This window comes from Rhinoraja longicauda, chromosome 13, assembly GCF_053455715.1.
Source record: "Rhinoraja longicauda isolate Sanriku21f chromosome 13, sRhiLon1.1, whole genome shotgun sequence".
NCBI classification, from domain to species: Eukaryota; Metazoa; Chordata; class Chondrichthyes; order Rajiformes; family Arhynchobatidae; genus Rhinoraja; species Rhinoraja longicauda.
This window is the reverse complement of record NC_135965.1, coordinates 32,503,249-32,515,257: the sequence shown is the minus strand read 5'-3', so window position 1 is coordinate 32,515,257 and position 12,009 is coordinate 32,503,249. Positions and strand designations below refer to the sequence as shown.

Below are 12,009 nucleotides of genomic sequence, written 5' to 3'. Positions count from 1 at the left end.
TCAAACTCATTGTAGTGGAGGCAGTAAGTTGGAGAATAGACAATAGGGGCAGGAGGAGGCCATTCGGCCCTTCGAGCCAGCACCATCATTCAATGTGATCATGGCTGATCATTCTGAATCAGTACCCCATTCCTGCCTTCTCCCCATACCCCCTGACTCCGCTATCCGTAAGAGCTCTATCTAGCTCTCTCTTGAGTGCAAGGTCGGGACGGACCAAAGCCTGGCTGGTGATAAGTGGATGCAGCTGAAGTTGGTCTAAATAGCAGATGACTGGGCATAGATTCACAATGAAAAAGAGACAAAAGGGGTGCAAGATAAGGAGAAGTGGGGTGAAATGTGAAGACGGGTGGAATGGGAAAGGGGGCAGGTTAGTGGGCGAACGGTACACACCATGGTTGGGGGAGAGAGGGGGAAAAGTGGGGATATTACCCAAAAATGCAGAATTTTATGTTCCTACTGTTGGATTGTAAGCTACCCATGGAATATGAGGTGCTATTCCCCCACTTTGCATATGGCGTCACTAATGGAGGACGCCTCGAACAGAAAAGTCGGAATGGGAATACAATTTAAAATGGTTAAATTAAAAATGGGATTCAGAATCATTTGATTCAGGTCTTTTACAATAAACCTTGCAATTAGAAAATAGGAGAATTAACCATGTAAAGAAAATAATATTGGAAGTTAATTTGGTAACCGATGCTAGCTTCAACGTTTAATACTTGCAATACTTAGTAACATTAATGTGTACTCTATTTTTAAAATAATTTAATAATTCAAACTTCACTGCAGCTTGAATTATCTTTTGATATTTAATTTAGTCCAACTTGCTCCAAACTTGTCTCAGTAATGATTTTTGGTCATGATCTTTATTGATTGCTTCAAATTTGCCTGTCATTTATTTAATTTTTTGCAAATGGTGTTTGTAATTATTCTACTGAATAAACATGTTGCTCAGACAATTAATTATCCAAATATTCAGCTTCAAATTATAATAGCATGAGATGTTTCTAGAGTAGTGATCCATCAGCATACACTAATGATGTAGATATGTGCTGAAATACTACCACAGCTGCTGGGGGATTTTAAATTCACATAAATTTACCAAATTTAACCGTCTTTGTAAAAACCTGTCTCATTCACTAATGCCATCGAAGGAAATGAAATCTATTGTTTTTAATCAGACTGCAATACATGTGTCTCTAAACCCACAGCAATGTGACTGACTGAATTGTGTTCGTGGCTATTTGGTTCAGGGGAAATTTGGAATGGAAATAAAACACTAGCAATATAAAATCTAATTTTATTCATAACGTTAAAAAAATCAAGTGTGCCATGGAAAAGGTATAATTAAAAGAATTATTGCGAGAATTAATGCAAAGATTCTCTACTGGCCAGTCATTCTTTGACAAAGGAAAGTCTGAAGCTATTGGACGCCAGTCATCTGGACCCCAGGACGGTGTTGTAAGACTCGCAAAGGCTGTTCTGTCATCGACAATTCACACCAGGAGTGTGATGGAATATGCTCCACCTGCCTGGGGAAATGCACAGGGAGCAACAGTGATCTTGAATGATGTTATATCATTTTCTTTTGGCCTTCTATTAATCTGTAAACTCAAGGTCAAAAATCTAATCATTAGTCTCCAAATGTTCAAATGCAACGGTTGCATATGTTTCTCCATGTGAGAAGCAGTTGATTTTATAACAACACTTTGTATGAAATTCATATTCACTTTAGAGAAGGGTTCTTAGTTTTGTGCCTTTTGACCACCAACACCCTTTTCATTGTACCGGCACATTTTGTATGTTAATCATGGCTCTAGTGCTGCACCATCAATTGACCCTTGCAAAAACAATCCCAGTGATAAATCGTGTAAAGGCTGGGTGGTTGGAAGGGATAGTACAACAATTGTATGCTGTATTTCTCTCTAGAACGTACATTCATGATTCCACATTGTGATTATTGAAGACAAACAAAAGGAATTTTTACTCCCTTCAAACCGGTACAATATGGCTGAATATCCAGGAAAGCAGACCAGGCTGTGCATGCTTCCTTCTAGTTCGCTCCAATTGTACTGCCGGTTATTTGGAGCCCTATTTCACGTTTTGTGTGAATGGCTTCTGAATCTGGACTGGTGTATTTTATTCATATTTTGTACAAATTGCAAATGATGAGCTGGATTAATTCATAATATTAATTGTCAAAATACTGAATCAAAGAGTAAGGTTCAAGAAATAGTACATTTCTTCTAGTCTAATAAAGAGAATAAAACATGAAACATAAAATATTCATTGTTTATGATTGGAATTTCCTTACTGGTTATGGTTGTCCAAAGAAAATTGATATATCATGTGTTGTATTTTTAATTCCTAGCTCTGAAATCTATTATTTTACACATTGAGTTGATGTGATTTTTTTTTTGTCATGAAACAATTGGCTTTCATTGCAAATCAATGCTATTCCGGGTTCCTTGAACTTGATCTAATTTTGTCAAAATACTGTCGCCAAAAAGTGTATCTGCTCTGAATGTAGATCTATGGACCAGATGGTGACTTTCTGTGCAGCAATAATACTTGTGATTCTGTTTTGTAATTTTCACTTCCTGACCTATCTTGTAATTCACAAGAATCCCAAAATTATTTCAACATTTCCTCGAACCAACCACCTTTCCGTCCCCAGTTCCCTAGGTATATCCATTGAATGAAATTCTGCTTTAGTTTTATTTGAACTTGACCTCTTTCCACAAAGGAGCATTTGAAACTAATTGTCCATCATAATGTTGGTCCATGTTAAGATGATTTATTAAATCAATTGAGATCATTGTTGGAAAATTTGTGGCTTCTATTATCCTTTTTGTCAAAGAAAACTATTAGTTAAATGAGCCAAATTATTAGCTCTTTTCCCCTCTGTTTCATCTCCCATTGCATTCCATATTTTGCTTTTATCTCCACCCCATCCCTTCCCCATGTTTCCTTCCACCCATATCTCTCCCTCCAGTTTTACATTTCACTCCTCTTGCACCCTTTTGTCATCTTTTCACCGCTATCTTGTGTCACTTACTCCACCCATCCACCAAGTTTACTCACTTGTATCCACCTGTCAGTTTCCAGGCCTTGCTCCACCCAACACTCTTTTCTGGCCTTTTTTGGATAATGTCTGACCTGCTGAATTCCTCTAGGCTTTTGTTTTGTGCTCAGGATCCCACCATCTGCAATTTCTTGTGCCAACATAGTCATATAAGCCTTCCAAAAAGTTAAATCTACATCAGTCTGTATAATTTACAGAAACTTGTATATTTCAAACCAGTTGAGTTTAATGATTACGTGGGCCTGGTGAATGTTTGTTGTAGCTTGTGAGCAATAATGTTCGCCATAGGCCCTTCACAATGTTGGTTTGTACTAATGGGAATTGATAAAATCTGAAACTCATTCAAGTTTAGCAAAAATAAAATTCTCTCAACAAGCGATTGTTTTGCCAGTGGATTTCATCTGCAAAAAAAAATCACGTTATATTAAAATTTTCTCACTGCTTCCTGTAATTAGTTCCTTTATATAAGGAAGAATGAAAAATATTCTTTTTGTGCTCCAGTTTCAAATTTTAATTTTTATGTATTTTCTACTCCACAGCTCCTCATCGAAACCATGAACCCAGTCTATAGTTCAGGTGCTTCAGGGATTCCATATGCAAATCCAAAAGGAATTGGATACCCAGGTAAACTATTAGTTTAATTTACTATGTTAAGAAAAAAAATGCGCTATTGCGTGGAAGATGATGACAAAGGGAAGGAGTGAGGATTTTTTTAAAAACGATATCAAGTAGTAAGAATCAGGTCTGACTGCAGGGGCACACAATTTCACTACTTTGAAAGACTCATGAATGTTATGCTTGAACAGTATAATTTCTGGGACTGTGTGAAATTGAGCTAAGGTTCCATTTCTTTAATGTGCACCATCCTGTAGTCATGTAGATGAAATGTTCTGTGAGTTGTCGATTTTTATAATTTCTACTCTGTTTTCACTACTTCATCTTGTCATCAGTGATGAGAAAGTCAGTTGACAATCAATGGAGTGTTTGGTGACAAAAGAGAAAAATCATTTTTAAACCTTTGCTTCTTCAGTTCTGTTTCTCAAACAAGTTTTAGTATGAGGCGACACAATACAGTTTTAACTTTCATAATTGTTTTAATTGTTCCGTGTGCTAATAGATCTGTGCATTTTTTTTGTTTGTTTTTTGGCTGGTAATGTTTTGGGCTTGATTATTTGATCTGTTTTGAACAAAGCAGGTTTTCCAGTTGGCTATGCGGCTGCTCCTGCTTTTTCTCCAACTATGTATGCTGGTACCAATCCAGCCTTCCCGACAGGTATACAACCTAATTAATTGTTATATGCAACCTTGTGATTAGCAAAAATGACTGTTTACCCGTGCAGCATTAACTGATTTAGAAGTAGCCTGGTTATTTTAATATATTAATAAGGACTAAAACTCAGTGTTGTAATATACTGATATAATTTTATTGCTTTAAAAAAGTTGGTTGATGAGAAAGTGGTCATAAATCATTAATTCATTTAAATCTTTAATACGTTTAAGGCAGAAAAAGTGAATTTACAAGACAATTATGTTAAACCTTTTCTTACAAAATGGTTTCTTCATCCCAAGAATCAATCTGGTGACTCTTCTCTGAGAGACCTCCATTATCCATCATAAGAAGATCAAACCTGGACTCTGGACTTGTGTGATCTCACTAAAGTCCTATCCTCCAGGGTATCATTAAGTCACAGCACAGTTGAAGCCAGACTTCCATGGTATATACTCCAACTCTTTTTGCAATAAATCCCATCATTCCGTTTGCCTTCCTAATAATTTACTAAATGCAAGCTAACTGATTTTTGTACAAGGACACCCAGATTCCTATGTAATACAGAAAATTGTATTAAATCCATAAGAACAATATTCTTGTGCAAACAAAATGAACAGCTTAATTTCATAATTTTGTATTCATTTTTCAAATATTTGCCCACATTACAAGTTCTTATGTCCTCATCACCATTGCTTTATTTATCTGAAGAAGGGTCTCAACCTGAAACATCACCCATTCCTTCTCTCCAGAGATGTTTCCTGTCCCGCTGAGATATTCCAACATTTTGTGTCTACCTTTACTTTATCTTTCTATCAGCAAATTTGGCTGTTGTGGACTCAATTACTTTGTCTGTCATGAATAAAGATTGTGAATAAATAAGAACTAATTAGTGGTCCTGATGGAGCCATAACCCTTTGCAGCCAGCAGAGAACAAATTTTCAATTCGCCTGTTGAATATTCAAATATTATTCTGTAGACAAAAGGGATAATCTCCAGGACCACTGTCTGAAGATCGGTCGCAATCCCACATTAGACATTATTTTTGCTTTCTTACTTGGGGGAGATTTAAGATGAAAACATGGTGATTAATAGTTGGTATAGCTTCCTATTCCATTTTTATTCAAATAGGTAAAATGTGATTTATACGCTTGCAGTAAAAGTAATGTGGTTGCTTGCTTTAGAACTAGAAATGGAAGTGCCATTCCACTGTATCCCCACCATTTTGTATCATTGTGAATGATCCCTGATTAATGGTGGTTCTGACATTCTTGGACTCTGCTTTCTCAGGTTATACACCAGGCACACCGTATAAAGTCTCGTGTTCTCCGACCAGTGGAGCTGTACCACCCTACTCCTCCTCTCCCAACCCATACCAGGCTGCTGTATACCCAGTTCGAAGTGCCTATGCACAACAGAATCCTTATGCACAGGTTAGAAATGAAACAATTTCCTGTTAAAAAATGCATGTCTTTAAGGCGTGTCTTTTTGAGGGTGCGCTGTTTCTTTAAATGCGACTAGCAAAAAAAAATCTGGTATTTAATGGACCAGATATATCGTTGCAGAATTTGCAAAATGCAAATCAATTTGTATTTTACATTTTAGCCACCTTTGAATTTGAACAATATGAATGTTGGTCTAAGATGTTTGTTTCAGTTGCACAGGTTTTAAATGGATTAATAAAATGTTATGGAATGTCATGTACTTCTATGATTAATGGTTGTTCTGACATTCTGGTTATCACCAAACACGATTCTATAAAGCATTTTTCCAACCCGATATATACTTGCATCTTAAAACTTAAAAATCCTGGAATATTTAATCTGTAAATTTGGTTTTTCCATAGAGCAAGGATTACATCATGGATCTGTATCTATAAATAAGTTTTACGTTGTGCATTGAAATTTGTGGCACTAAATCGAAGAGGCCAGCCAAGTGTTTTTGTAAAGACTTTCCAAATGCAGACCTTTTGTGATATCAGTGCATTTTATGCAGGATCTGATATTGTCAACCAATGCATTTGCAGCGTTGAGTAATAAGCCAGCATTTTTCTCAAATCCTGTCTGGACCATGTGCTTGAAAGCATAGAATGTATTCATTTGTCTGCACCGTCATGAGTGCATAAGGAGAAAGGGCTGAGAACACAATCTTGCAGATGAACCAATACTGAGAATTATCATGGCAGATATTCTGTCGTCAAACCTCACTGATTGCAGTCTGTGTCAAGATGTGGAGATGGTGTCTGTATTGGATCTGCAGCAACTGGACTGTCTTGGAGGCTGGAATTATCGTGTGCCATGACCACCCTCCAGAAGAACCTCCTGATGGTGGATGTCATAGTCACTCCACAGTCGTCATTAAAGCACACTTTGCTTTAGTACAGATGATTGAGGTGGTCTTAATGCATGTGGGAACTTCAGAATAGAGTAGGGAAAGATTAAAGATGTCTGAATACTCCTGCCATCTGGTTCGTGCAGGTCCTGAGGATGCAATGGTTTCAGTGATACTTTGAAATTCAGTGATATAATGATACAGTGATACAATGAAATTCCTTTTTTTGCATACACTTCAGTAAAAATCATATTGTATATGGGCACAATCATACTTAAGTACAGGAATGTAAGAATAATAAATTACACTTAGGCAGGCTCAGGTTTTGCAATGTTTTCATTGCCACCCTGTATCTATGTTCTAACAAAGGATGGGCAAGCTTGAGGAACAACAATTCACTTTTCAGCTAGATGTATTACAACATTCTGGGCTCAACACTTAACTCATGCTTAGTTAAGTAATTTCAAATAATCAGCAGTGCGAGTCTTTGTATTCTATATTAGCACCGGTCATTTTGTTTCTCACGATTATTTCAGATATTTGTCTATGTTGAATTTACAATCCTTCCAAATCCACATATTATTTATGAATATGTCTTAAATCCTCTTCCACCATCTATCTTGTTGTTTATTTTTTTAAATCTTCACTATACCTCAACACTCGTTTTACTTGTGATTTTCTCAGTTCCAGTGAATGATAATTGACCTGAAGACCTGTTTCTATCTGCACGATGCTGCCTGGTCTATTAAACATTTAACCATTCTCCATTTTGTAATAATATTCACTGAAAATTGTTTTCCTAGTTGAAGCAGCTTTATTTGAGCAGTTTGGGGTTATAGACTTTGTGTATTTATGCTACAACATAGCTAAGCTGCACTGTCCCCAGTGTAATATTTCAACTGCTTTTGTGAAATTGTATGATATTTTAAAATATTATATAATTTAGCTTGAATTTGAAAATTCTTATTGTGTTCTCTATAGATGTTCTAATTTACTTTGATTATCCCTCAATAGTCTCCTTCACTTTTTTTTAAAATAGCAAGGCACTTACTACACACAGCCACTATATGCAGCACCACCTCATGTAATTCATCATACCACAGTTGTCCAGCCAAATGGAATGCCTGCTGCCATGTACCCACAACCAATTCCATCACCCAGAGCAAACGGTGTTGCCATGGGAATGGTAGCCGGGACCACCATGGCAATGTCAGCAGGTGGGTTTTAGTTCTTTTGAGATAAATGTTTTGTATTTGACTATCAATAATATCTAATGTACAACATGCTACAAAAAAACAGTAAATTGGAAAAAGGATTAAGTAAGGCAGATGTTATATAGTTCAAGTTGTTCACAGAACATTACATTTAAAAATTGTGTGAACCAGAATATCAGTTTAGCTCTTAGCCAGAAAATTGAATTTTCATTAATAAATATAACAATAGTAAATTTGTTTTACGACTTTTAGTATTGAACAAAATAGCAAATTTATTGAATTGGCACCCCTCAAATTCATGCCCAATTTTCTATGATTCCATGCATAATTCCATCTAATCATTTTCTGCCCTACCAATTTCTGTAACAGCCTTTTGTGAAATTCGTATGAAAAACCAATAGCTTTGTCCAAGGCAAAATATCGTTCAACTTTCTCAACTGTCTGCAACCGTTAACACAATTGATCGCGACCCTTTCCCTCCAGGTCCTGCTCTATTTCTTCGAACAGAATGGGCATTCCCTTGTATGGTTTCATTCCTACAATCTATGCTTGCAATACACCTATTCGTACTCCATGCATATCTCTTGATTCTTCAAAGTATTTTTCCTCTATTATTGACCCTGTTTTAATGCTAATGATGCTCTCTTTCCATCATTCTTTAATCTTTCACTATCTAATTCATCATGTTGCTCTCTGACATCCAGTGCAGGATAACTAATAATTCGATTATTAATTAGATATTGTGAAGAGCAACACCATCCCTTTCCCTTTGCTCCAAATCTGATTCTCTCCATGTTAATAATTGGAAGCTGAAACAAAATATATCAAGATGAGCTTCTAACCACATATCTGATTCCACTGCCCAATGCCTGTTCTGCCTCGGCTCATATTGCTGAAAATTTTACCCGTAACTATGTTATGTCCGAACTTGACTTATCTAGTACTCTGTGCCAACATCTCATTCTAATCCTTCCATAAGTTTGAGAGCATCCAAAGCACTTGCACTCTTATCCCAACTATGCAAGTGTTACACTCATGCAAGTGTTTTTTTAGCTTGCTTTGGGTGTTAGTCATGCACTGTCTTATCTTAAAGCTCTAATATTGTCAAATCTGTTCATCGTTGTATGTCTCCATGTGTTTCTGATATTAAATGCTAAGTCAACTGCTTGAGTTAAGCAGTTTTTGATTGTTTTAGGCACATGTGGCGAGTTGTTTTCAGAAGCTGAACCAGCTTCTGTTGGGACGAAAATTGCCGTTTGAAGATAGAGAATTGTTCACTTTTTTAAAAAAAATCATTTTTTGAGTATATGGTTGATTTCCATTCAAATGAGTTCATTTCCTTACGCTTTAGTTCTTGGCTAAAACAGCATTTTTTTTCTACGCTCAAGTAGACCAACAATATGTTGATATTACACCCATAATGTTTGAATTTCTTGGCAGGGAATGAAAATATAAAAATGATGACTACGTCTGTGTTGCATATTAGTCAATTATCTTACTGTAAATTTATTTAATGCTTCAGGTTTTCTGATGATTTTGTCTTCTACCTTTCAGTATTCAGAACTGAATGTAACTGAGATTTGACTGTGTTGTATTCTTCCTTGCAGGCACTTTGTTGACAACCCATTCCCCAACACCAGTAGCTACTCATCCTGTTTCCATGCCGGCTTATAGGACTCCGGGAACACCAACTTACAACTATGTACCCTCGCAGTGGTGATCAAGCTGTTACTGGAAATGCAAGTCTTCTTTTGTTGTAAAGTAGTTCCCATTTAGTATTTCAACCAAAACAGATGATAAAGAAATGCATTTGCTGTGCAAGATAATAAATTAGAACTGTGTATGGAATTTACTGCAATTCAATATCGGGGAAGTCAGTCAGCCAGATCTACACTGGATTTAGCGAAGTGTACAATTCCTGAATGGACCAAATTATGGAATTGCTACTACTTTCAGACATTGAACTGATTAAAATCTAGTTTAGTGGTGTCCTTTTATTTATAAACATTACTTAATTACTGGAATGATGGGCATGAATTAGTGTGCCCTCCATTAAAAAGGAACAAATGGGGAAGGCATGTTGAATTTTTTTAGGAAGATAAGCTTGGGATCCATTTTTAAATCTCATTTTGAGAATTAGAATTTGCTGAAAGTTCAAGTGATGTGAAAGGCATGTTTATGGCTGCACCATTGATCTACCACATAATCTCCAGGTGTGAGAGATACTGGTCATGACCTGCATTCGCCAAACCAAGCTCTTTGCTTTTCTGTCAACTCACAGTGGAACGACATTTTAAACTTTTTAGCCACACCACAAAAAAATCGAATTGTGATATCCAGTTTCCAGTGGTGCTGCTTATTGCTTTATGATTGAGAATAGGAATGTTGATTTGGGAGAGGTCTTTCATTTTCCAGCATTTGTTTTCATTTTGTTAAACTTGTCTAGTTTATTTAGCTAAAAAACATAATTGGGATTCAGACATACTAGCAGACTGCGATATTTTCTAATAAATAGAATTGATTTTTGTTGGCTATTTAACATTTATATCCATTAATAGATCTCTAGTTCCTTCGCATGTCAATTGCTAACATAGCGCATCAATCTATTTAAAGAGTTAAATCACTGAAAGAAAACACAGCCGTTCTGGTTAAAGACAACAATATCAGAGAATTGAATTATTAGATAATTATTCCCCTCAGAGCTTGCATTGAATTTTACATACATGCCTCTGCAAAGTGCAGGAAGTGTTTTGAAATAAATTTGCCAACCATCTGTTTGCAATTGTAATTTACAAGCCTTGAGTTAGCTTGGACATCTGTAGCCACATATGCTTGTCCTTGTTATCCCAGATATTTACGTAATTTTAGAAAGAAAAATAATTAACTTGATTATCGGATTTGTGCAAACTTCACAAAGCAAATTAAATTATGGTAAACCAGAACAAGTTTAAGCATTTAGTGCAACTCCACATATATTCAAAATCATAATTGATAGGTAATTTTTCTCCATGATGCCCCTTCTGATTGCCAGTATTTTCATGATAATATATTCTAATGCATTCTCCAGCTAAATAAGGCACATGATGGCAACGAGAGCATTGGATCACTCCACTTGATGAACTGATAATGTTTAGGGCAAAAAAATCACTCTGCTGTAAAATGCTGTCCTTCTCTCTTTTATAGCTGGACACGTAAGTGATAAAGATATTCTAGGTAGCAGTTAGAGATTTGCCAGTGGAAAGCCTGAGAATTGTGGAAATTGGCACAGCACAACTCTTAGCAAAAGTGTGGAAATGCATCATAGGTTTTATCTTTTATAGTTTTCCTGTGTATATTTATATTGGACTCCAATATTTTGCCAAGTCATGGTAACAAACTATTGATTGTTTAACAGAAAGTGTGGTCACATGTTTGACTTTATTACAGAATATCCTTTTTTAATAATTAAATCACATAAGCCCTCTTCCTGCCATCACCCGAATTTGAGATTTCAGGGCAAATGACAAAACTAAGATCGGATTTGTTGTTCATTATAATGCAACATAGGAATTATTTAGTTGCACACTTTCTAGATGCCTTTTGAGCATTGCCTTCCTTCATTTTGGTATTTCCTAATGTACACAGGAAAATCGCAAGTTTACATTAGAAAACTAATGAAATGTTAATTTACTGCCGACAAAAAAATGGTTAACTTATTCTAGAATGTGGGTTCAAGATGAGATTCTGGGCAAGTTTACTCACTAAGCATCTGTCCAATTAAACACATTGGATATATCCATATTTTAAGGGAAATAGGTTTTTGGATTGCAGAACTGGTTACAAACAAAAACCATTAGCCGGGGGGGGTTTAACGATTTACAGATGTAATCAATGTGTTGCCTCAGTAACTCCACTGGTTGACATTTTCATCACATGTTTATCGTGCAGCTTGTCAAATTGTTAAATCCCTATGGTTCTTGAGCATGTATCTGGCAAAAGTTCACCAGTAAAATCCTGATTTTGTAATTTATAATCTAGATTATGAATTTGTAAATCATGGCAATAGTATCAACAATTGCTGGACATTAAACCGTGAAGCTTCACAGCAGGTTTAATATCTGCACATGTAGTTT

The 12,009-nt window shown here is 36.0% G+C and overlaps 1 protein-coding gene across 2 annotated transcripts in view; it reads left to right on the top strand.

Annotated features, from left to right (window-relative positions):
* Nucleotides 1-12,009, top strand: part of fam168b (family with sequence similarity 168 member B) — a 34,810-nt gene that overhangs the window by 16,989 nt on the left and 5,812 nt on the right. The window contains exons 2-6 of one of the 2 annotated variants that reach the window (XM_078410753.1): nt 3,625-3,709; nt 4,281-4,358; nt 5,643-5,785; nt 7,723-7,900; nt 9,505-9,636. In XM_078410753.1, coding sequence (XP_078266879.1) covers nt 3,640-3,709; nt 4,281-4,358; nt 5,643-5,785; nt 7,723-7,900; nt 9,505-9,617 — 582 coding nt within the window. In that variant the 5' untranslated portion in view covers nt 3,625-3,639 and the 3' untranslated portion in view covers nt 9,618-9,636. Of the gene's footprint in view, nt 1-3,624; nt 3,710-4,277; nt 4,359-5,642; nt 5,786-7,722; nt 7,901-9,504; nt 9,637-12,009 lie in introns of both variants that reach the window. The other variant, XM_078410752.1, reaches the window with a different exon arrangement.